At 59.6% G+C, this 25,098-nt stretch overlaps 1 protein-coding gene across 1 annotated transcript; it reads right to left on the bottom strand.

The window, feature by feature from the left end:
• Window positions 1-1,184: 1,184 nt before the first annotated feature.
• Window positions 1,185-23,445, bottom strand: ANKRD52 (ankyrin repeat domain 52). Its single transcript, XM_038171546.2, has 28 exons — window positions 23,304-23,445; window positions 20,891-20,974; window positions 18,695-18,773; window positions 17,628-17,698; window positions 15,788-15,988; window positions 15,568-15,655; window positions 15,285-15,427; window positions 14,918-15,130; window positions 14,726-14,804; window positions 13,982-14,096; window positions 13,812-13,894; window positions 13,609-13,726; window positions 12,585-12,653; window positions 12,012-12,152; window positions 11,827-11,904; window positions 11,392-11,503; window positions 10,720-10,791; window positions 10,090-10,291; window positions 9,597-9,684; window positions 9,380-9,497; window positions 8,920-9,139; window positions 8,060-8,147; window positions 7,450-7,533; window positions 7,008-7,153; window positions 6,641-6,723; window positions 6,093-6,175; window positions 5,715-5,806; window positions 1,185-4,967 (listed from the first exon to the last, which is right to left on the bottom strand). The coding sequence occupies exons 1-28, from the start codon at window positions 23,328-23,330 to the stop codon at window positions 4,723-4,725; spliced, it is 3,222 nt and encodes a 1,073-aa protein (XP_038027474.1). The 5' UTR covers window positions 23,331-23,445; the 3' UTR covers window positions 1,185-4,722.
• Window positions 23,446-25,098: the final 1,653 nt, after the last annotated feature.

Genomic DNA, 25,098 nt, shown 5'->3' with positions numbered 1-25,098 from the left:
GCGCGGCTGCTCCTGCCGACGGGTCGCCCCGGGGGGGGGGGGGCTCATCCTTGCTGGGGGTTTTTTTTTTGCTCCTTTCGAGACGCGCCCGGTGCTGCTGAGCCCAGAAAAAGTCAGCCGGGAGAAGAGGTTTGAACAGCTCCTTGCATCCTTGGAGAGAAACAAAGAAACAAACGAAACGAAACAGAACAAAAGAGGAAAGGAGAAAAAAAAAAAAAAAAGAAAAAAGAAAAAACCCCAAACCGAACAATCCACGTGCTCATGCCAGTATTTCGAATGGAAGGGGTTGGTTTTTTTTTTTTCCTTTGGTTTCTTACTGAAGGCAAAGGTGAGAGCGGGCTTGCAGTCTGCACGGGTCGAACCCGACATTCACGGCTGGGGGGGGACCCCGGGGGTCCCCTCCCTGTGGTCCCTGTGGCGGGGGGGGGAGAGGAGCAGCCCCGGGGGCCCTCGCCGTGGAACTCGAATGGTTTTCAGGCTGCGGGGGGCGCGGGGGGAGCCCCCCAGCCCCGCCACACAACACAAAATAAAACAAAAAGGTTGTTTCTTGGGTCTTTGCGGTTTGTTCTTGGTTTTGGTTTCTCGGTTCTAATACTTTGTCTCGCGTGCTCGGGGGAACCACGAGGGGCCCGCGGTGCGCACAGGAGTCGCTACGACACTCAGAGTGTTCAAAAAGCAAACAGAACTTGTTCCTTTTTTTTTTCTTTTTTTTTTTTCCTTTTTTTTTTTTTTCTTTTAGGAGATTTATCTTTGTTTTTAGTGCTACTTTCAGATCTGCCAGATTCCAGCCCCGGGATGTGGGTGGTGGGGCCAGGGACTGCGCATCTGCATCTCGCTTTTGGTCAAGGGCTCTGACTTCGTCGGGGACCGGGTCGGGGCAGGAGGGACGGGGCCGTGACATCTTCCTAAAGAAAATAAATCCAACTCGCCTGCAGCTCGGGAACAGCAACAACAACAAAAACACCAACCTTCTCCTCACCATCGTTAGGTTCTTTTTGAACTCATTGAAGTGCCCGTCAAAGAATAAAGCCAATCGTAGCTTCCCTGGACTGCCCTCGTCGAGGAGGTTACATTCAGTGTTTGTCAGCAGTTTATATGGCTCAGTCGGACCGCAGCTCTCGCAGCCCGTTTGTCTAGCAATGGCAGTGCAAATACACCTTTTGAGTTGAAATGTATTTGTGCTGTTTGTTTTTTTTTTTTCTCTCTCAAAACACAACTTCCCTTTGTTCATTCATTCCCTAGAAACAAACTTCTTTTTTTTTTTTTTTTTTTAAATTAAAAATTAAAAGATAAAACCAAAGACACTCTCTTATCCCTTCCGCTCTTGCTGCTCTCTATCCCGTGGGATGCTAAAGGGAATCCAGACTCATGCTTTAACAAAAGTGCTTATTACTTGAAGCAAGTGCTTTGGACCAAGGGGGCGGAGAGAAACTTCCTTCTGGGGGGGGGGAGCAGAGGGACGGGTGGTCCGGGACCTGCTTATTCCAAACCAAGATGAACAGCTTTAAGGGGGGGGGGAGCCGAAAAAAGTCGCTGCTTGGTGAGAGCTACACCAAACGGATGCCGGGCGCCGAAAAGAACGCGAAGCGGGAATGGTCCAACTTTGGCATAAAGGTCCGTGGGGGGGCTGGGGGAGCCCCCGCTGCCGCGCCGGGCACGGGGGCACCAAGTGCCGAGGCTGGGGAGGGAGGCGGGCAGGGCAGCGGAAGTTTCCCTCCATCCCTCTTTACAATGCACTAGGGAAACCATCACAAATCTCGTTTAGCAAAATAATGCATTATTACCAAACACTTTGATTATTACTTAAATTGTCAAGCTGTGCTGTCAAATGTATACAATACAGCGTTAAAGGAGAACAAGACTGGTACCTGCAAGGAAACTGGCCGCACTTCCCCCCCGCCCCCCCGTGTCCCTCCCGTGTGTTCCCAGACCCCGGATGCGCTGCTGAAACCTCATTTCGCTCCCTCCTCATCATCATTATTATTATTATTAATAAGACACAAGGGGAGGGGAGAAAAAAGTCCTCGCCACGAGCAAAGAAGACGCGTACGGAAAGCACGGTGCTGCCGAGAAGAAATGGAGAAGCCCTTACGGAGATCACATTGATTGTCTCGTCATAGTTTTAGTCGTCGCGTTGAGTGAAAGGTAACGCCTTGTAGCACGGAAAGAAGGCAAAAAGGAAAAAAAAAAAAAAAAAAGGTTGGGTTTTGTAAAAAAAAAAAAAAAAATGAAAACCACCATAACGCTCAGAAGAAAAAAAAGAAGAAGAGGGGGGAGAAGGAAAAGCAGCAAACTCCGTGTGCTCTGAGGAATTCTCTCACCCTGGCTCCAGGAAAAAAGCTGCGAGCGGAGGGGACGTCGGCACCCGGCCCGCAGCAGCCCGAGCTCTGCCGCCGCCGTGCCCGGCCCGGCTCGGTGCCACCGGCACCATCGGCCATGGGCGGGCGGCTCGGCCGCGCCGTGCGCCCGGGGGAGCGCGTTAGCCCTTGAAGACGACGGCTCAGGACTTTGGACCCATTTTCCCAGCCCGTGGCGGGAGGGCGAGGGCCGGCAGCAAGGAGCCAGAGAGACAAAGCGATGCCGAAATCCCTCCCGGCACGGGAACGAGCTGCAAGAGGCAAGCGCGGGCTCGAGGGCCATGTAAACAACAAGTCTCTTTTTTCCAGTTCTCCTCTGTAGAATACTGAAAAGGGTCTCCCAGAAGGACCTTTTGATTCAAGTTTCGTGAGCTCTGGTTCCGAACTGAGGTATTCGGTGCAGAAAGGTTAACACTTTCTTTCAAGCCGGAGGATCGGGGGTGAGCGGGGAGGGGTTGGCCGCCGAGCCCGGCACTGGGTGGGGGTGAAGGAGCACCGGCAGCACCCCGAGGCGCCGCCAGCAAACCGGCCCCAGGGGGGGGGAGCAGCCCGTCCACGAGTCCCAAAGAACAAAACGCAACCAAAAACGCGCTCATCACCCCCCCCAGGCCGAGACCGGCGCCTCGTATTTGGTTCCGAGGGTTTGGCTTTGGTACAAGCGAGCCGCGGTGCGACGCCGGCCCCAAGGCCTGCCAAAATAACGGCACCACAACGCCCTGCTCGGGGCCACAACAACCGAGGATGGACGGAGCCACGAGCCGGGGCAGCGACCAAAACGCTTCTCCTCGCGCGTCCCCGGGCCGGGGGGATGGAGAGAGGAGGCTGGAGCCCCCCCGCCCCGAGCCTCCTCCCTGCTCCCCTCCTGCCCGGGGGAGGCTTTTTGCCCTGTGGGCCCCGTTCTCCATCTCTGCACCCCGGTCTTTGGCTTCGAACGGACTCGTGGTATGGAGAAAGAGCATTGGTTTTGCACGTGGTACTGTTACAGTAATTCGGAAGGAAAAAAAAAAATAAAATAAATTGAAAAAAAAAAATAATAATCCAAAACAGTGCAACATTCTCAAATGCTTCAAACCTGCATTATAAATATGATTTCTAAAATTAAAAAAGAAAACCCAAAACAAAAAAACAATGATCCCACATACACGCACGCTAGTAAAACCTGCCAGGATGCTGCATTAGAAAAACAAACACAGACTTACTTAGGGTTGTGAATAAGGACTTCGAAGTGCATTTTTTTCCCTATTTAAAGGAACTAAAGGAACTAGAACTTTCAGATTTTTTTAGTGATTTTTGTTGTTTTTTTTTTTTAAAGGTAAATGCTCATTTTTAAAGGTAAATGCTCATTTCTTTATAAATAACTCTTTTTTTTAAAAAAAAAAAAAAAAAAAAAAAAAGCAACACTGACTTTCGCATGGAAACAGCCATGCAACAGAATCATAGAACAGAACATCAGGAGCTGGAAGGGACCCCTACGGATCGTCAGCCCAACTCCAGCACAGAGAACGAAAATCCAAAAAAGAATCGTTTCTTAGGATTCAACATTTTGCCGAGGAAAAAAAAAAAAAAAGAACAAAAAACCAACAGAATCCCTAAAGTGCCTGGTGGAGGGAGGGAGGTTCCAGCAGCGCATCCGCGGCGAGCAGCCCGCGGGGTTGGGCAGCAGCACCCGTTTTTGCATAAAAATGACAGCTGCCAAAAGGATATTTTAGTGTCCCAGGTACAGTAGATCTTGATTCAAGTGTTTGTATTGGAATCGAAGGATGAGCGTGAGAAAAGTGACTCAGAGAGAGGAGCAGTTACAGTGGCACTTGGCCAGGAGCCAGCGCCCACCCCAGCGGCTGCGAGGCCGTCCAGTTCCCAAATCCCCCCCCCCAGACCCCACCAAGAGTTCAGGCTTCCCCCTCCCGGCCGGCAGCGGCGCGGGGACACCGCCACCCTCGAGGGCAGGGGACTGGGAAGATTTTGATCCACCCCAAAAGCCGGGAGCCAAATCCCCTTTTCCCAGGCCACCGGATGGTCCCAACCGGCTGCTTTTTTTTTTTTTTTTCTCAAATTTTTGATTTTTTTTCGCATTTCGGCTCTCTCCGGCCAAGGAGCCAGAAGCAGCCTGGAGGCCACGCAGAGATGGGAGCGTGCATTTGGAGGGGGGGGGGACTCACGGAGCAGCACCACCAACTGCTCGTTATGCCAATTAGCAGCTCCGGCACCGCACCGGCACCCCGGCAAGAAGAGGAAGAAGCGCTGAACTCTTGGTCTACCCGGCCACGCTAGAAGGCCTGCCCAGTCTTGTTCTCCTTTAAAGTGCCCTATATTTATAGAATTTCTAAATAAATATAATAAGATATTAGGTCACCCATAGTTTAAGCTACTCCGAGTAACAGCCGTCTAAGCCGATGGCATTGTGCCGGTCCTTGCTGTAGGGGCAGGTGCTGCCGTTGGGCAGGGCCCCGCAGGCCGCGGTTTTGGCCGCAATGCCGCAGTTCTTGAGGAGGTTGAAGCTGAAAGAGCTGATGGCGTCTTTAGGTGGGAAAGGCTTCATGGTGGAGAGGATAAGTGCCAGGCAGTCGGCTACGTCCTTGTTGGGAGCGCATGCCAAGGCTGGGGTATGACCTAGGACAGAGCCAGCGGTGAAGGCGGTGCCGGAGCGAGCCCCCCAGGACCCCCAGCCCACGGCCCTGCTCTTGCCCCGCGTGTGGATGGACCCACGCTGCTTGGGCCTTCGACAGCTCTAGGCCGTGCTGATTTCCAAAGTCTGGACCCCAAATTGGCTTGCTTTGGCTGGGGTGGGTTTTATCCCCTGCGTGGAGGGGCTGCAGCTTCCGTCTGCCTCTAGCTCTGAGGAGCTGCTTCTGGGCACCGCCAATCCTCGCCATTTCAGCGGCCGCTTTGAAGCGTGCCAGGATCAGCAGGAGACGAATTAAAAAAGCCTCAGAAGCCCTGGCAGCAGGGCAGACATAATGATATTGCTCACAACTTCAAGCTATTCCAGCAGAGCAAAAACTCTGCTGGGAGAAAAAGCTTCTGGCTGCAACAAGCAGCTCCTGCCAACTCGCAAAGTGAGTCAATCGCTTATCAGCGGCTCAGCCAGGGCTGGTTTTGTGCCTGCCCACACCTGACGGGCGAGACCGACAGCAACCAGAATGCACGGGGGTAAAAGTGGTATCTGAAACCCCTGTGGGACATGGAAACACTTTTCCCGGGGATGATGGCACGGGAACCAGGTTTCCAGGCTGGGAACGTGGAGCTCGGCTGCAGAAGGGATGGGAAATCCTCCCCGTGCCAGCCGAGCGCCTCGCCTGGCAGCCCCCGCGCCCCGAGACACCTCGCGAGACCCGGCCGCCCACGGGGGGCACGCACCTTCTTCATCCACAGCCAGCACGGTGGCACCTCTGCTGAGCAGGGCCTGGACGACGGCAGCCAGCCCGTTCCGCGCTGCGATGTGGAGCGGCCTGGGAGAGGGGAGGCAGCGGTCAGGGCACCCAGCAGGGGCAGCAGCCGGGCTCCGGCTCCACATGAGCAGCCAGAGCAGCAGCAGGGCCACCCCCAGCACCACACACGGTGGGCCTGAAGGGCAGGAACTCCAGGCACGAGTGCTCTCAGCTCTCACCACACCACAAAGCCATAACACCCCTCCTTGCACTGTCCCCTCTCCTCTTTCCCCTCTCGCCCATGCCTCACCCCCACCAGCCAGCCCTGTGTTTTTCCCTCGCTGGTGCCAGCTGTCCAAATACTCACATCTGCAGAGCACTGTTACTTGCATTGATAAGGCCAAGGTCTTGGGTTTCCCCCAGGATCAACAAGGCACACTTTTCATGACCCTGGAAAGGAGAGCGAACTGTTTACAGCGCATGATCAGGAAGGCAGGGGTCGCAGATGGGACCCAGGTGCTGTCTGAGCAGAACGTTCGACCCCCTGGGATTCAGAAGCATTCCCTGAACGTGTCCTTCTGGAACAGTTTACCACTTCTGAGGGCCTGAAAAGAGAGCTGCTGTCCCCTCCACCTCCTCCTTTTTCACACTGGGCACCCTGATCACAAACCTCCTGCTTCCCCCACGGATGACACCAAGCACAGAGAAGGGTCCGCAGAGAAAGTACAGACCAGTGCTACAGACTAAACTGCTTAAAATTGCATCAGGAGCATCTGTACAGGCCAAGACAGGCAGGCAGAGCAAGCTCAGGACCCTCGCCTCCACACCAGCAGGGCAGGAGGCTCCCCCCATCGTGGTTTCAAAGCTGCAGGTGATGGTGACGGCAATCGCGGCTGTAAGCGGACGGCTCCCTACCTTGCTGCAGGCCAGGTGAAGAGCTGTGTTCTTGTTGACATCCAGCACAGTTATATTTGCTTTTGCTTGATACAGCAGGAACTCTGAAACAAGGATGGACAGCTGCCATGGAGAAGGTGCCCAGCTCCCAAAGGACCCAGTGACAGAAGAGGCCCGGGGGGCTCACACCACACCCCGGGGAAAGCTGCTGCTCCATCGGGGTGGCTGGCAGCCCTAGGAACAGCCCAAAACACCACATTCCCCACACAATAAATCCTCCCCTCTCCCCAGAGAGGTGCCAGGCACTGATGCAGGACACAGAGCACGGTGCTGCGCTGCAGAAGCACGCTTCCCCAAGTGCCCGGGGAAGCGCCCGCCGGCCACGTACCGACTGCTGCGGTGTGCCCGTTCTCTGAAGCCATCATGAGGGGAGTCCTCCCCAGCTTGTCAGTCGTGTCCACCTCGGCTTGGTGGCGCAGAAGCAGCTGTAAACCATGGATGTTGTCTGCAAAGGCAGCAGCGTGAAGGGGTGTCCTGGGAAGACAAGAGAGAGCGTAAAGAAGAGGGCCCAGCACCCACCCCAGCAACACTGCCCAGGCCTACAGACACCAGAGTCCTCCTGTGCCACGGGAAGAGCAGGACCAGCAGGGATTGCTTTCTTCCCCTGGACGTGGCCATTCCCTCCTGCAGCCACCCCACGGGGGCTCAAACCCGAGGCAGACCCCGAGGCAGGTCGGGAAGCGGGGGTGCCGCTCCCCTGGCCGGCCACGCACACAGTGGGAACCCCAAGGAGAGGGACAGGGGCAAGAGAGGGCCGAGTCTGTGCTCACCTTCCTTTGGCATCTCTGCTATTAACAATCTTGGCACCTAATGCTTCCACCAGCATTTCAGCAGTGCCGTCCTGGTTGTTAATTCTGCAGCGGGGACGAGAAGGAAAGTTAGATCAGGGCTGAGGAGCACCAGCGTGTCTGCAGCGGGAGCGAGCAGTGAGCTCCTGCGGCACACCAGTGCAAACAGGAGCTAGTCTGGAGCTGTTTGGGTAAAACACCCTCCATCCTTCTCGGTGCTGGTCAAGGAAACAGCACCGTGTTGCAGCAGCCTCACCCATCCCTCTGTCAGCCTCCCGCCCCTGGCAGCTCCCTCCAGCTGAAAGCCTGCGGGCATGGGAGCCTGGTACTCGACAGCCCCGGCCGTGCCGCACACAGACAATGAGATGGCTGCTTTACAGCTCCCGGGGGCCCTCCAGCAGTGCAGCGACCACCTCCCTGCCACAGGGGAGCTGGGACAAGCACATCGTGGAACCCAGAGAAGGGCCCCTGGTACACAGGGCAGGGTTTGGAGCTCCTCCTTCTGCAGGCTCCTGCCCACTCGGACCCCGTAACCCCTCTCCCACGTCACCTGGGTGGGAAGAGCCCAGGGCAGGCCCCCGGCACCACTTACACTGCACAGTGCAATGGAGTAAAGGGATTTCCTTCTAGGTACGCAAATGGATTGTGTTCAAGTAACAATTCAAGACAATCTTCATGCCCTGTGAGAAGAGAGGGACATAAACACATCAGTGCCCAGCCTGCGATGGAACAAGAAGGCACCAAAGGCCTCTCCAGCTCTCCCCATGACCAGAGGGAGGCCCCAGGTTCATGGGGTGAAACTGCCCAAACACGGTCACTGAACAGGGGGCTGAAAAGCTGAAAGCAGCAGCAAAGCTGCTGCTCCTTGGGAGGTTTCTAACCCCACGCCTTCTCCTGAGGCCAGGGGGCTGGCTTCCCCTTGAAGCGCTGCGACACCCCCTCACGCTGCTGCGTCAGTCCCCCCAGGGCGAGGGCCCAGTAATCCTATAAATCTGTCGGTCCTGGAGGAAGCAGCAGCAGCTATTCCATGGCTGTTTGCATACTTCATTCCTTTAAGGAGCTTGGCAGAGGGAGCAAAACTCCCCGCGCCCCTCCCTGGTTTGTGCTGTCTGAATTCACCAGGCTGAACTCAGCGCTGGGCTGATGGCCCCCAGAGCAGCGGGGGACAGAGGGACACCCTGGCTCTTCCTGGCAGTCGTTAACAGACACGAAGGCTGAGCCACCACCATCTTACCAGCTTGGCAGCGTCACCGGATTGCTCAGGGCACAGCCACCACGGAGAGAGAACAACCCCCACACGCTGCCCCAACCACACCCAAAGACAGTTTTACTGCATCCTTCTTTACAGCGCGTGTCCCAAAACACCACTAGAGCTTTTTGGGAGAATTTCCTCCTCCCCATCGGTAGCCAAAGCGGAGCAGAGCTGGGAAGGGGCCCAGCCTGGGTCCTTACCGCTGTACGAAGCCCAGTGCATCGGTGAGTAACCGCTATAGTCCACCACAGAGTCCAGAGGGTCAGTAGAGAGGGCTGCCTGCAGCAGGGTCCTCAGGATTTCTAAGTGTCCGCACGCCGAAGCAAAGTGGATCGGGGTGCGGCCTTTGAAATCCCGACACAGAACGAAGGCATCGTGGTCCAGCAGGGCAGCCAGGCAGTCCTCACAGCCTGTCACAGCCTGTGGCCAGGAGAGAGGAGCAGGAGGTCAGACCTCCTCCTCCGACCAGTTACCGACACAACCAGCCCTTTCTTCCACAGCTTCCTCCTCAAGTATTGCACTTCAGGAAGGGAAAAGGGGCTCTTTCACTCAGGACCCTCACGGCAAACAGAAACCACCTCCTTGTCCTCCAAGCAGACCCCGCACAGGAGGCCCCCGAGCAGGAGCTGTGGGGCTCTGGGCACCCAGAGGTGCACTCACCCCTCGATGCAGCGCGGTTCTCCCCCTCTTGTCCGCTGCGTCGGCTGTGGAGCCCTTCTCCAGCAGGAGGTGGACACAGTCAACGTGGCCGTTCATGATCGCCAGCATCAGTGGGGTTCTGCACAGGGGGGAGAGTGGGCTGGGGCAATCAGCTGGGCTCCAGCGCTGCCCCTGCCACCCCGCAGCACATCCCCGGAGAAACCCCGGCCGCACTCACTGGCCGTGGATGTCCATGACGTCGGTGATGTCCGCCCGCTCCCCGCTGTCTATCAGGAGGTGCAGGGAATCGGTGTTCCCGTTGGCAGCTGGGGAAGACAGGCGAGGAGAGGAGTCAGACACACACACACACACACACACACACACACACACGGCTGGGTTCCTTCTTTCCAGCCGCCGCCGCAAACCAAAGGAACGGGCTCGTGCTCAGCTCCCAGGCACACGTGGCTGAGCGAGCTCGTTATGGGGTTGCTAAGCTACAGCGCTGAGCAGCACGTGCACCGTGCACCGGCTGAGCTGCAAACACGTGCGTGCAGGAGCCGCCAGCATCCTCGCTACCCACTGCCGGGCCGCTAGGACCCTTGGCTGCTCCGGCCCCGAGCATCACCCTCAGCCTCATCCCTGCACAGCAGCCAGGTGAAGGGGCACCCCCGGCACCCCTGGGCTCTGGCCACGCTCCCTCACTACCCCCGGCCCCGTCTGCCCTCCGTTACCTGCGGCGTGGAGAGGGGTCCACTTCCTCTTCCTCTCCTTCACCAGGGCGGACGCGCCGTGGCTGGTGAGCACCTCCACGCACTCCGTGGAGCCTCTCTCCGTGGCGAGGTACAGCGCCGTCCGCCCCTTGTGGTCCCGCACGTCGAGGTTCACGAGGGTTTCGGCAAGTGTCTTTAGGGCTTCACAGTGACCATTATAGGCCTGAGGACAAAGCAGGCGACGTCAAAGCAGCGCCCAGAGAGGCTGCAGACAGGAGCCCCCCACGCCCCCGGGATGAGATCCTGATCTCCAGGTCCCTGCAGCCCATGCCCCCCGCTTGCACTCCCACCCCACGCAAAGCCCTTGCCCAGACATAGACAAGGGAGATGGCTCCAAACAGCAGCAACCAGAAAGTCCTGGAGAGAACAAGGAGTTTAAAATATGGATCAAAGGGATTTTGCCCGCTGGCCTGTGGGGAAACCCAGTCCCAGGCTGCTGCCTCCTTTCCTCCTTCGCCCTGTGCAGCTCTGACAGATGCCCAGACCCAGCCCACGCTGCCAGGGAGCAGGCACCTCTCCAGGACACTGCGTGAACCCCAACCCAGAGCCAAGTGCCCTCTGCTACCCTGGGGCCGGGCCAGCTGTACTTACAGCTAAGTGCAAAGGGCTGACTGGAATGGTGCTTTCCACATCCTCCAGGCAGTTAAAAGACATTTCCAGGAGCTGCAATGGCAAAACCATGAGGTCACAGGTGATCCCTGCAAACAATCTTGGAGGCTTTCACGCACGCCCTGTCCACCAGCGGGCTGCAGAGGCATTAAGGAGCAGCTCACCTGCTCCAGAACGATTGGAATTTCGGGTCAGCACCTGCCTTAGCCTGGCTTTGGGCCCTTTACAGACAGCCACGTCCCTGCTACCCAGAGGCCTCTCCCCTCCTCGTATGATTTCCTATACCCACACGGCTGTAAACAGAGCTACAAGGCTTTTTCTGTACTGCGAGAGCTCTTCCTTGGCACAAGCCTCCAGGTTTTCTTTTAAAATCCCAGCCTTGCTGTGTTGCCAGGGTTTTAAGCAAGACATCCCTTGCCAGGTAACAAGGCTCCTTTCTCTCAGGTCCGCGTCTTTCCTCTGTGCTATTCCCAGCACAAAGGCTCCCCGTGAGTCCCTGAGGTTTTTCTTTAAACCCATTTCCCTTCTGCCTGGACAAACACTGCCACTGCACTGCCTGCAACGCACACAGTGACACTGCAGGGCTGGACGAGTCCCTTCTGAGAGACTTTCCCCCATCTCCTGCCAGCCCAGAGGGTTTTCTCACTCACTCACCAGCTCAAGGTTCTGCCTGTTGCCGTAAGCAGCTGCATAGTGGACAGCAGTATAGCCCTGCTTGTCCCGGAGGGATGGGTCAGCACCATTATCCAGCAAGAACTCTAAACAACTGCAACAAGCAAGAGAACGGGAGAATAAGAAAACGGGGAGAAATCAGAGAGGGAGAGCTGTGCAGCCCCCCCGCTTTGATCCAGGAGCAGATGCTGTACGAATGCCTTCAAGGCATGGAACACGTGCAGACCCCCCGGGGGACCTGGCAGCAGGACCAGAGCGATGGCCAGGTTTGCTCCAGAAACCAGCGGATGCTTCCTCCAACACGTCACTGCTCAGCTCAGAGCAGGGAGAAGCGAGGTTACTTCTAGCAGCCGCATGCAGGGCCTGGGGACAGGGTAAACAACAAACAAGGACCAGGCAGGGCTGGCAGCGACTCACAAGAACGCCTCCTTCAGCCTGGACTCCTTCAGCGGCTCCTCGTCAGTGTCATGGCTGTTTCCTGAATGAGTCTCTGCTCTGGAAGGTCAGGAGCCATCAGTTTGCTGAGCATCCCCTCCTACCCATCAGAACATCCCCTCCCGCCTCGCACCAGCACATCCAGCGCAGCGCCAGGACGCACTCACCTCCTGTACGTGTCCGAAGCAGCAGCATAGTGTAAGGGGGTACAGCCTTTACAGTCAGCCTCGTTAATACTGGCTCCCGCAGTGACCAGTGTCACCGTACACTGGTAGCTGCCGTTGGCAGCTGCGTAGTGCAGTGGAGTCCTGCGAAGGGGAAAGGAGAACGGGGCTTAGGGGCACTGCTTGGCACGGGGGGAGAAACCCTACAGGCACCACGGCAGGAGCTGGGGAACCAGCCCCCACCCAGCTGCTGAGCTGCACCCTGTGCTGGCTCCAGGCTTTGGGTCGGCTGCTCCTTCTGAAGAGCCAGAGCCCTTGGGGCGTGAGGGGAGTTCAGAAAGCAGCGTACGCAGGGGACCAAATCCAAAAAGCTCCCTGGAGGTGGTGTCGTGCTGCCTGCTAACAAGCCCAATCAACCAGCCTGCCCAGAGTCAGAGCTGGCATCCTCACTCCCTCACACCTTGCTGTAAGGCTTCAAACACCAAGTGCAGCAAAGGTCTTGGGAAGGTCCCAGCCCAAAGCCAGCTGTTTCTGAGGCTGGAGGAATCACCTTGGCAAGGCTCCCAGCACGCTTACCTTCCAAATTTATCTCTCCTCCTCAAGTCAGCACCGCTGCTCAACAGCAAATTAAGACATTCAACGTTCCTGCAGGAGTTAGGGAGGGGAGTTAGACACGGAGGAGAAGGGAGCGCAGCAGAACACAGACTCCTCCTAGTTGCAGACAAGACAAGCTACACTTCTCGGGCACGCAGCCTGGATGTGCCAAAGCTCAATTCAGTCTGTCATCTCCAGGCAGCAAAACAGCCACAGCCATGGCTGGATGCTGCTCGTACAAAGCTCTTCCCTGCTCTCTAGTGAAATAACCCTTCCAGGCTTCCTGCCTCGCCAGCGCTACCCCGCACTGCACGGAGCTCTCCGACAACCAGGCAATTACAAAGAGACATTTGCTGTGGCATTAGCGCAGCTGACGCACTGGATTTTATGCTACAAAAAAAAAAAATAATAAAAAAATCTAGGATTTCTGGCTTCTGCGTCACTGCTTTGTTCCTGCTGCTAAGGCCGGGTGAGAGCACTGCACGGTGAGGGCTGGGTCTGTCACCAGCTCCACGCAGCCGAGCAGGAGCGAGGTCCCTGGCAGGACGCTGCCCCTCTGCCGTGCCGCTGCGGCAGCGCTCGTTTGCAACGTGCTGTGTGAAATCAAACTCCCTGGCACACAACACGAGGCGTTTACACAGCCAGCTCAATCCCCGCTGCTTTTCAGGCGACGGCTTGTGACCCCTTCACAAACAGCCAGCCCAGGAAGTGTTTTAGCCCCGTCTTAAAGAAGGGTAAACAGCCACAGAAGGGAGTGGCCGGGACAAGTCACAGCAGCAGAACAGGGCCAAACGGTTTTCCTCTCCGTTCCTGGCTAGGCACCCGTGTCTCCGCTGCCTCCCACATCCACACACAGCACCCAGGGGTCTGCCAGCCCTGGCCGAGCACTGCGCTGGGCTGCTCGTGCCACGCGCTGCAGCACACGGACAGAGAGCAGGGTCTGGGCTGGGGGCAGGCAGCGACGCTCCTGCCCCAACGCGGGACCGAAGCCCGGGGCACGGCTCACCCTCCAGAAGCAGCAGCATGGAGGCAAGTCCTCCCAAGGTTGTCAGGTGTGTTGATATCGAAGCCTGCGGACAGCACGTGCTCGTTGCTCAGCGAGGAGACGATACTGTACAACTGACCTGCGGGAGGGGCAGGGGGTCAGGGGGCTGCGGGGGCTCTCCCCAGTGCCCCCAACCCCAACAGGGGGGCAGCCGAGCCACTCACCTGAGGAAAGTAGCTTACGACAACAGTCTGAAAATCCAAAGAGAACAGCTAAGTGCAGAGGGAACATGTCGTGGATCCCACGCCTGCCGGGGGACGAGACGGGGTCAGCATGGATCGATTCCGCATCCTCCAGCCCGGGGTGGGGGGACAGGGTGGAATTGTTTTCTTACCTTGCAGTGTCAGCACCATTCGTCATCAAAGTACTAATTAGCAGCTCGTGGCCATATCTAGCAGCAACGTGGAGGGGGGTATTGCCGTATTTGTCAGCACAGTCAATCTCACTGCCTGGGAAGGGAAAGCCAAACGCTGGTGAGTGGATTCTGAATTCCAGCCCCAGGCAGCGACCCGGCTCCAAAGGGGGCTCGAGCTGCGGCAGGGAGGGATGAACAAGCAGCCCTGCTCCGATGGCTGTGTCCCATCTCAGGGACATGGCTGGTAACTTGAGGCCATTCTGCACTGTGCAGAACTGCAAACTGCTGTCTGTGCTTGGAGCCCGCGTGTATCCTGCCGGCACGGGCATTAGATCTCCCCCCGTCCCCAAGGAGAGGATGTGGTAGCCCCCCCAGGTCCCTGGCGGAACCCCTGGGGTGCCTGCCAAGTCCGCAGCCCTCTCACAGGAATATTGTCTTTCAGGCTGGACGCAGAGCAGGCACGTTCTTCGGCCCCAGCAGCTCTGACCTGGCTGGAATTTCAGTGCCCTGGTTTGCACCGCACTGCCCTTGGGAGCTCCTGCGTCCTCCACCACCCTCACCAAGCACAGGGCCCTTTGCAGCAGCCCCAAGAGCACAGAAGTGAATTTGAGAGGTAATTACAGAGCTCTGAGACCCTCTGAGCAAACACCCAGGTGGAGGCAGGTGCTGAGCACCACAGGATAAGGGGGGGGGTAGCCCGAGGCTGAAGAAGAAGCCACTCACCATTCTGAATGAGGATCTGCGAACGCGTGAACCGCCCGTGGATGGCAGCCATGTGCAAGGGGCTCTTCCCTTCCTTACTCTGCAGAGAGCAGAAGCGAGGTCGCATCGGGCTCCTGCCACCACCCCAAGCTTGGCCCTGGGGCAGCAGGGCCCCGCGCCCCCAGCCCAGGGCTCAGCCCCTCAGCACCGGACCTGAAAGTTGACGTCGGCCCCGTTGTTCACGAGGAGCTCCAGGCACAGGGCCCCGTTGGTGGAGACGGCAGCAAAGTGCAGAGGGGTGAAGCCCTTCTCATTAGGCTGATTGACGTTGGCGCCGTAATTGACCAGCTCGTTGGCCACGGCATCTTGGCCCATGTAACAGGCGATGTGAAGTGCAGTGTTACCGAAGGAGTTCGGTTCGTCGATCTGCGGGAGCAGCAAACCCAGAGGATTTGGGGATTCAGGAGGGAAATAAAAGGCAGCCAAGAAGCAGCCCGTGCTCCCAACGCCCCCAGCACCCTCTCCCATCTCTGGGCCAGCCTGCCCCGAGCCCCCCAAGCCCCCACACACGGGGTCTCACCTCCACGCCCAGCCTCAGCAGGTGACGCACGACCTCGATCTGGCCGCTGGCTGCCGCGGTGTGCAGCAGGGTGTAGCCCTTCTTGTCCTTACACATCACGTCGGCTCCCCGGGCCACCAGCAGCTTCAGAACTTCCAAATGCCCTGTTTGAGGGATGGGGGTGAGAGCCGGGGTCCCCGGGGTGTGGGCACAGCGGCGTGGGGAGCACCGCCAGCCTCAGAAGCGAGGCCACAGACAACAAGGGAGGAAAAAAAATGGAGCGATGCCCGCAGGGAAAACCTACCCAGAAAAGCTGCCCAGTGGATGGGCTGGCGATCCTTCTTGTCGCAAGTACTCAGGCTGGCCCCTTTGTTTAACAGCAGGTTCACCATCTGGATGAGGAAAAGCAGTGAGGGGGGCAAGGCTGCCGCTCCCCCCCGCTGGCTACGGCAAAGGCCGGACCCAGGAGGGGACCCAGGAGGGGACCCACGCGGGGCCCCGGTGCCCGAGCCCACGTCACCGACCTCGAGGTGGCCGCTGTGCACGGCGTGGTGCAGCGCCGTGCGGCCCGTGCGGTCCGCGACGTTGACAGTGCTCAGCAGGGGGATGATGGCCTCCACGCACTTGGTGGCCCGGTTGGCAGCGGCGACGTGCAGAGGCGTTTGCCAATACTTGTCGCGGGCATTGACGTCTGCCGAGTGCTTCAGGAGGAGGTGAAGTGCTTTCTGGCAGGACGAGAGGAAAGCACAGCTCTCACCTGGCCCCCTGGGACCTGCAGGAGCCCCCCAGCAAGGTGAGGGGGAGCTGCAGCTCGGCCCATCTCCTGCTTCCAGCACACGCCGAGCTGCCCGGGTCCACACCAGCCCTGAGAGCCAGCACTGAAACTGCTCTGCACGCTCACCAGGCTTCTCCCTGAAGGAAAGGACTGGTTTTGCTTTTGTGTCCCCAGTGACATTGGGGAGCCCGTGTACGGCTGTGGTTCAGCACGTTATCACGGAGAAAGGGGGAGAGGGGAAAAGACAGCAGAAAGACTCCAATGAGCAGGGAGAAGGGAAAACAGCACAGCTCAAACAGCTCCTGCGTGAACCCTCCAGCCCTCACCCGGGCTGCTGCAGCCCCTTCTGGCTGCTCCCAGTGCTCCCCCCAGGCTGGAGATCAGCGCGAGGGACTCGAACGAACCAGACTCGTCCCACCCCAGCACAGCAGCGAAACGTGGCTGCACAGGGGCAGCGGCACAGGAAAAAGAAGTTTGATTTAACCATAAATGAGTGCTCACCCATGAGTCCAGCAATGTAACGCACCCAGGGGGACAACAACATAACCCAGTGACCTGTATTTTGGAATTATTTCCCCCTTTTGCTGGCAGAGGCTGCTTGCTCTAATGCCATTTCCCTCCCGAGGGGTCGCAGGCTGCCCAATTCCAGCGACCCAGGCTCCCAGCTCGGCTCTTCCCCAAGGGCACACCACTCCCCTGCCCGCTGGGAGCAGCACGCAGAGCCAGGGAGCAGGCTGCGAGGAGGAGAAGCCCTGAAGCACACGGACACTCCTGAAAAAGCCTCCCCTGGGCCCAAACCCCCACCAAGCACCAAGAACAGAGCAAGAGGCGGCTGCAGCGCCTCTGAGCTGGGGCTGAGCAGAAAGGAGCGTGCTGGAGCTCCCAGGCAGGCACCGCTCCAGCCTGACGGCCGAGCAGTCCCAGCTTGCTGAGCTCCCGAGCTCCAGCGACCCACAGGAACTGTCCACACACGTTCAGAGCCCACAGCAAACGCCCTCAGCAGAGCTTTACGCGAATGTATTTCATCTCGTGTCTGCTGCCAATTAAGAGAATTCATGAAAGCAGTCGATGTGTGGGGACTTGCCCTGCTCGTAAGATTCAGGGTTTCTGATTGCCTGGCTCCAACGTGACCGCAGAGTTGCTCGCTCCCAAGTAGCTCAAAACAGGACAAAGTTAAGTGGGATGAAGTTAAGCCCACAAAAACTAAACGTCGGGAAATCTTTCAAACGAGATCTGTTGGAATCAGCTCCCAAGAGACGGGGCGAGAGCCCCATCATCCCTCAAAGAAAAGTAAAGCTGGATTAGACAAAGCCCTTGGGAAAGGGGGCAAGGCAGGGAGGAGGATGCTGTGCGGAAAATCCACACATAGCTCCTGAAAGATGGAGGGAAGGGAACCAAGAGGGTCCTCTCCAGTTCTCATTTTCAGCTTCTGAATTACGAGTTCATCTCTCCGCTTCAATGAGAACGCCCAGCCCAGCTGAAACCAGGCAAGATGGAAAGGGGAGAAGCACGGCCCCCTCCTCCTGTCAGCGCCCAGCGCCTCCACGCAAGGATCTGATGAAGCCAGAGGCACAGCAGAGGGAACCTACCTCGTTACGAGAAGCCGCAGCGCGGTGTAATGGGGTGAGCCAGACAGTGTCCTTTGCGTTAACGTTAGCACCTGAGGAGGAACAAAAGGAGAGGGTCAGGGATGCAAGGCAGAGGAAAGAGGCTGCATCTCCCAGGCTGCCGCTTCCCACCGAGCCAAATAACCCTGGCAGAGACCTGGCACGCAGTTCTGCTCGTTGCTTTAATGAAAGACACTTGAGACACACAAAAACAACAACCCAAACCAGAGTATTTCAGGCTGGGAGCTGTGGGCACTGTGGGCTCCGTATTAGAAAGGAAAGCTGACAGCTCACTGCCACCCCCGCTCCAGATTTGTGCCCAGCACTTAGGTCCAGTGACCCCAGGAGCCACTGCCTTTTCCTGCTGGTGAGAGCTCAACGCAGATGCATGCAAAAATCAGCACAGGACACAGAATGGCATCCTGTGCTCCGCAGGAGGAGCTCCACATCCCCGGTCCTCTTTAAGGAGACCTCAGCAGAGCATTTCCCCAGATCTCCCCTGCTCAGGGGCAGACAGGATCGTGCCAGGGAAGGCTGCGGTGCCCAGAGGCGCTGCAGGGCAGCAGACGAGGAGGCTCCTGGCTGTGCCCAAGCACGAGGCTGGAGGGAAACGAGGGGCAGCTTCACACAGGCAAAAACTCAGCCCAGCCCCTGGGTTTTGAGCTGGCCCCTCATCGTGAGCACTGAAACCCCGGTCTCCCCTGAGCACCCTGCTGCTCCAGGCACCTCTGGGGTGCACGTCCCCGCTGCAACCTCCTCCAGCACCTTCTGACACCGGGCACCTCGCACACATCTCCCTCCTGGCTGGGTTCCCACCTCTGCTATTTCAGCTCCACGATGCTTCTCTGTCTGAACAAACCTCCTCGGATTATAACAACATTTCCTAATCTTCCCCTGGCTGCAACCCCATTGGCTTAACGAGGAGCACACGGCTGCTTGGATGGTGACCAAAAACAATGGCTCTGCACCCCGAGACGCGGAGGGGATCAGAAAGATGCTGCAAAGGTGCCCCAGCACTCGAGACGAGTGCCCTGAGCCCTGGCCCTTACCTGACAGTATGAGGAGCTCGAGGATTGCAACATCTCCTAGGTAGGCAGCAGCATGCAGCGGCGTTCGTCTTTCTTGGTCCTGAGCAAGGAACAAAAGCTGCGATCAGCTCTGAGGGCCCGGGAGCTTTCATGGCGCAGTCCCTCCCCTGCTCCAGCCTGCCCCAGCAAACCCTGGGAGCACACGCAGACACCGTGGGGCATGGAAAATGGGGAAAACAGCTTAAAATTGGCAGCCTCCTCCGGACCTGCTGCCCTGCAGGACTCCAAGGGTCCTCGCTCACAACCAGAGGTGAAAGCCCGGCTGCGCTCCGACAGCGCACAGACCGTCCCTGCACTTTTATCCTCAGGCCAACAACAAAAAAACACTTAGAGTTACAGACAGCTCCTTCAGCTCCTGCTGAAGGGCAGGAAGGTGCCAAAGCCCCTCTCAGATCCTAGATTGGATTAGCTGAACAAAAAACACCTTTCACTTCTGTTTACTCAGGGCTGGGCCCTGGGTAACCTCTGCCTCGAGGCATTCGGTTCAGGCTTTCCTCGGGGAACATGCCACGTCCTAAAGCCGGGAAGCAAACAAGTAGAAAGCTGGAAGAGCTCAACTCATTTGGAGTCCCAGATTTTGAGCTGGGAGAAAAAAAATAATCATTTGACATCGAGTTACGAACTGTTTGGAACATGGTGGTGGTTTCATATTTTTTTTGCAGCGAGTCGTGCTGGCACAGCCAGGCAGGAGGATGTGAAAGTGAAACCCAGCTGGCAGGTCAGCGAACAAGCAACAACATCTCTAAACCTGCACACAAGAAGGAAATTACGCGTTAACAATCGCGGTTTTATTCCTCCAGCAGCTGCAGAGAGCCCAGCAAAACAATCCCCACACTCTCTCCTCCCAGGAGAGGATGGAGAGCTGCCCGGTCCCTAACCCGAGCAGTCACGGAAAAAAACCCTCGCGCTATCTCGTGTTGAGCTCAGAAGGGATCTGATCGCCAGCCTGGCACGGCGGCAGCAGCACGGAGCTGCCCTTACCTCCTCGTGACACCAGCCCTGGACCTCACCGGCAGAGCCACGCGGATCGGGGAGCACCGACCCAGGCAGCAGCCCGGCCAGGAGCGAGGCGCTGAACCGGGACGGACCCGGTGAGCCGGCACAGATGGCTCCCACGCGGAGCTCACGGCTCGGCGCGGCGTTTGGGCTGAGCGTGGCGCCTGCTGACCGGCAGTGATCCAACTGTGCCACCGTGTCACCGAGACACCGGGGGCCTGGCGCGGCCGGGGCCGATGAACCCACCTTGCGGCCACGCTCCTCATCTGCTTCTGCTGCTGTTTGTTAGCGGGGAGCTGCAAAGCAGGTCGAGGGAACGCGCGCTAACGAGGCAGATGGGAACGGCCTCCCTGCTCCGGAGCCTGGCCTTGTTCCGATAAACCACGCTCATCGTCACCAGCCTGGGGCTGCCACGGGTTGGTACCAGCCCGGCCGCTGGCCAGGACCTGGTGGGACTCGTCCCGGTGGCCACCACGTGGGGAATCAGCAGGGTGCATGGTGAGGGGCAGCACCGGGCATGGGGTCCTGCCACCGGCCCCCCCAGGACGCGCTGTGCCCACGGGAACGAGCGTGGAAACCACCCCCAGCCACCAGGCTCGAGACAAACAACGCCTCCCCACACCCGTGAGGCTCGGTCCGCTTTGCTGACCAGCTCAAATCCTCCTTTCCCCTCTGGGCGACCTTATCACGGGGCAGACCTCCTCCATCCACACCAAACAATTTGGGGCTGCTGTCCCAAAGGAGAGAAAGGTGAATTCGCAGCGTGACAGGGCTGAGCCTCCACGGAGCCCTCCCACACGCCCCACGCCGCTTCCCAGCAATGCTCTGCGCTGCAGAAGGCTTTAGGAAGCTCCTGGGGAGGTACGGGAGCGCCCTTCTTCCACACAACCCATTTTACAGATGGCAAGATCGAGGCAAGGGGACGAAGCTGCAAAGCAAACAGCAGCTGAGCGAGCAGCAAAATGTGAAGTCTTGGCTTCAAAGCCCCGGCTCTGCCCATCCTTGCATAAAGAGCCCACCCCGACGGGGCGCAAGCCTCCCTCACGCAGCCTGCGCCCTCCCCTCTGGCTGAAGAACCGAATCGCCGGGGGAAGGACGGGGAGAGGCAGCGGGGTGCAGGAGGGCCGTGGAGCACAGACAGCACGGCCGGGCGGCACTCACCAGTACGTTGATATTCTCCTTCTGATTCAGCAGCGACCGCACCTCCTCTACATCGCGGTTGAAGATGGCTTGGACCAGAGGAGGCTGCAAAGAGAAAGACGAGCAGGTGGTGAAGGTGGCAGCACCTGGAGGATGCGGCCGGGCCGGGAGCTGGCCGGGCTCTGCCATGCCAACGAGCTCCTCCGCCTGCTGCTGCCCAGGACGGGCCCGGCGGCCGCATCCAGCACCCCTCCGGCAGCTCCGACGGGCACAGCTCGCCTCCTGCCTTTCATTTTAAGCAAACGAGAAGTCGCTACTTCAAAAATGACTCGGACAAACTGAAGGGGATTTAACGTCGATGGGGAACGCGGAGGGTTGGGAGGCTGCAGCCAGAGCCAGGACGGCACCGGCACCACCAGCACCGGGAACCCTGCACGCACGGGCCCACGGCCCCTTGGCTTGCTCCTGCACCACAGAGGTCACTGAAAACACACCACGGGCTACGTGAGGAGCGGGATTAAGTCCTTAGCAGCTCAGCCAGCACCAGGGACCGGTTTTCAAGCCAGTACAGGTAGTTTTCATGACACGGATGGCTGTTGGTTGGGGAAACAGGCCCAGGGATTGCTAGGAAAGCCTCCCCACTACCACAGCCCAAAGAGCGGCACCGATCTCAGAGCCAGCGTCCCAGCCACAGCCCCCAGCAGCGTGCCCATGGCACAGCTCGGTGCCCGTGCTGCAGAACCCACCACACAGCAGCGCCCGGGCACTGGGACCCCAGTCCCGCTCACGGCCTCAGCCACAGCCAGGGAACCTTTCCTCCGAGCAGCCTGAAGCCTCCTGGTGCCAGCCAGCTCTTTGCAGACCGCACTCAGGCTTCCCAAGATGCAGCTACGTGATGCCTCACGCTCTCCTGCAGAAGACCTCGTATTTATTGCCTCCCTCCTATCTTTTGAGAAACACCTGCAATGCTACGCTGGCTCCGACGCCACAAAGAGCCTGGCAGAGCCAAGCCTGAAGCTCATCCCGTTTGCTGCTGCTCACATCTCCGAGAAGTCACCTGGCAGGCCCTGGCAAAAAGGGCAGGCAAAGCTCCAGCCAAACTCCTACCAAGCAGCGCCGTGGGCTGCAGAACCGGCGTCCCGAGCAGCCAGCGCCTCCTGCCACATCCCCGGGCACAAGGGGTGCTGCCTGCGCCCCGAGCATCACCTGGTTCTCATTCCCCAGCCCTAAGAACAACATCGTGACACCCCAAACTCTCCGGGCAGAGGCTGCGGCCGCTCCAGACCCACCAGCACCACCCAGACGCCTCCCCACAGCCCCTCACACCGCGACACGCAGCCGGTGGCTGCTGCTGGCCCCTTGTCTGCAGCCCCAGCACCAAACCGAGGAGCCCCGCAGGTCGCAGCCCACCGGGGGAACGCCACCGCCACCACCGCTCGCCCCGGCCAGCCCCACGCCGCCCGCCGCACACAGCACAGCGACAGCATTAAACACGGGGAACACATCCCGGGTCAGAGGCAACGCGTGCGTCATTCCCCTGGAATGCAGCAGACTCAGCATCACTCGTTAGACATTACAAAAATAATAATATATATATATTTTTTTTAAAAAAAAAGGAGGAAAGATTCGCAGATGGTAATTACGCCCTGAGCACTTCAGCAGCGCGCGGTTTGCAGCAGCGCTGGCTCTGACACACCCACCCCCCGTACAGCGAGCTCAGTGTTTGGGTAAATGACAAAAAATAAAATCAAATATAATAAAATAAAATACAGTTCCGTTCAAATCGCGCTCAGGGCCCCGGCCCCGTTCCCCCCTGCACCCGCCAGGCGCGGGCTCAGCGCCGCCGGATCAACGCCGCCACCGGGGCGAGGGGCAGGCACCGGGGGCCCCCCGGAGCCCGAACGGAGCCGCTTGGAGGCAAAACCGTGCGGGAGCGGCGGGCTCCGGCGGCCGGGCCCGGGGAAGCGGGGCCGAGACCCGGCTGCGGGGGGCTCGGGGCCCGGGGCCGGGCCGCGGGCGAGGGCCACGTGCGGGCGCTGAGCGCCCCGGGGGGCGCCCCCGGTACCGGCTCCGTGCCCCGAGACCCCGGGCCGGGCCTCTCGGAGCCGGGTCCCGGCTGCAGGAGCCCGGGCGGCCCGCTCCTTCCCGGGGCCCCGCGCCGCAGGGCGGGCTGCCGAGCGCGGGGCCCGGCGGTGCGGGAGGAACGCGGCGGGGCCCCGAACCGGGCCGGGCCGGGCCCCGCAGGGTGGGAGCGGGCTCGGGGGGGGGGGAGCTCCGCGGTGGGGCCGGGCCCCGGGAACCGGGAGCCGCGGCCTGGGGCGGCGGCCGGGCCCGGTGCGGCGCGCGCTAGGCCGCGCATCCCCGGGCTCGCGTAGCGGCGCTGCCGGGCGCGGCGCGGGGCAGGGCGGGCGGGGGGCGGCGGCGGTGGCGGTACCTGGTCCGTGATGCTGAGAATCCCCATCTCGGGGCCGCCCTCAGCGCCCAGCTCCCGGCATCGGGCTCCGGCCGCGGCGGCTCCGCTCGGGCGGCTGGCGGGGCGGGGAGCGCCTGAGCCCGCCCACAGCACAGGGAGCGGCCGCCACCGGGCCGCAGCGCCGCCGCCGGCCGCCAGCACCGACAGCGGGGCCGGGGGGGCGGCGGGACGGGGCCCCGCGGCAGGCTGAGGGGCGACGGGGACCGGAGCCCCCCCCCGCGGCGAGGCCGGGCCGGGGGTCGCGTCCCGCCCCGGTGCGTCCTCAAGGGGCTGGGGGGGTCCCTCCGGAGCAAACGGGCTCAGCCCGGTGGCCCCCCGGGGTTGGGGGTGAGCAGCACGGAGGGGACCCGGTGTGAGGAGGACGGGGGACGCCGGGGGGGTTTGTCTTAGCGTCGTCTTCCCAGGCCCGGTGGCCCCGAGCCAGCCCGCAGACACCCCCGGTCCCCGCCTGCCTCCAGTTCGGTGGCTCGGGGGGGTTTGCTATGGGGAGCCAGGTGCCGGTGGCTCCTGCACACGGGACGGTGGCTTCCCACGTTGACTTGCCCTGCAAACACTGCTGCTTCCCTGGGGTCGAGATCTGGTCTGGGGCTTCCACATCAGGAGGGCTGGATGTGCAGGCAGCAGGCAAGCAGCGCACTGTTGCAAAGCCTTTGGAGTGAGCTGCAATGGACTGAAGGCTCGCAGGTTGCTGGTAGGAGCTGTGCTCTCTCTGTCTCCAGTTCCCAGGGTAAAACCACCTGGAGCAGCCTCTCCTTGGCAGCAGCCCCCAAATCCACTTGATCACTGCCTGCAAGGGCCCTAATTACCAATTAGGGGCTGATTGTGTCAACAGGTGCTCTGCAAACCCTTTCTGCTGCTGCATTAATCACTGGGCTGTGCCCCATGCTCTGAACTGACAGCGGTCCATTACAAAGGCAGCTCTGCTTCTTCCATCACAAAGTGCTAAAACCCCGCTGGGATCTCATTGCCTGCAGCAGCAGGTGAGCACCCTGAGGTGCAGCCCTTGCTCCCAAAACACGGTGTCTGGAGAGCAGCCACGCACAGGGCCTGCTCTCCCCATCCCTGTCCCTGCAGCGCTGTGGCACCGCTCCCCTGCTGCCATTTTCACCGCTGCTCCTTGTGCCCCGTGCCTGCAAACACCGGGCCAAAGCAAAGCGCATCCCACTGCGGGCTTGGTGATCTGCCTAAGGCTCAACCCTAAAGTGAGGATTGTGTCCAACATCCCCCTTTCGCACCACACCTGGTGCAGCACAGCCGGCGGCTCTGTGCCATCGCACGGGGACGCAGCTCTGCGGTGCTGGCCGGGCTCCATCCTGCCTGCCCTGGTGCTCTGCTGGGAGTGCCCGGGGCCTCTCCCTGAAGCTTCCAGGAGGAGAACAGCTCCTGGGAGCAGGCAGAGGCAGCACAGCTCCTGCTCCCAGTCCCGGGAGCAGCACGGAGCCGTGCCGGTGGCCTGCACCCACCCCGAACACAGCTTTAAGGGACGGGGATGTGGGAGCTGCTCCCTGAGCCGGACCCTGCGGTTCTGCAGCTGTTGGGCGCTGCTTTCGCTGTGCCCGTGCCAGCAGCGGGGGCACCTCGGGGCGCTGCAAATAACCCCGGGACGGAATCAGGTGGCCGGCCACGGGGACCCGGTCTTGTGACAGCTGCGGCAGCTCGGCAAGGGCCTGGGGAGCCGAGCTCGGAGGAGGAGGAGGAGGAGGAGGAGGCGGCGCGGGGGCTGCTGACGGTGCCCGGGCTATTTTGGTGTGCGCTG

The sequence above is a fragment of the Anas platyrhynchos genome, chromosome 34 (genome assembly GCF_047663525.1).
Source record: "Anas platyrhynchos isolate ZD024472 breed Pekin duck chromosome 34, IASCAAS_PekinDuck_T2T, whole genome shotgun sequence".
Lineage (NCBI taxonomy): Eukaryota > Metazoa > Chordata > Aves > Anseriformes > Anatidae > Anas > Anas platyrhynchos.
Note: the sequence above shows the minus strand (reverse complement) of the source record. Positions and strands in the feature narration are given on the sequence as shown.

What these genes read in the sequence shown, in the direction of transcription:
- ANKRD52 (XM_038171546.2), bottom strand. Translation starts at nt 23,330, where the DNA reads ATGGGGATTCTCAGCATCACGGACCAG. An exon ending in CCACTGGGCAGCTTTTCTGG is followed by an intron (nt 15,428 to 15,567) that starts GTAGGTTTTCCC and finishes TCCCTCAAACAG; the next exon opens with GGCATTTGGAAGTTCTGAAG. An exon ending in TGCTGAGGCTGGGCGTGGAG is followed by an intron (nt 15,131 to 15,284) that starts GTGAGACCCCGT and finishes CTGCTCCCGCAG; the next exon opens with ATCGACGAACCGAACTCCTT.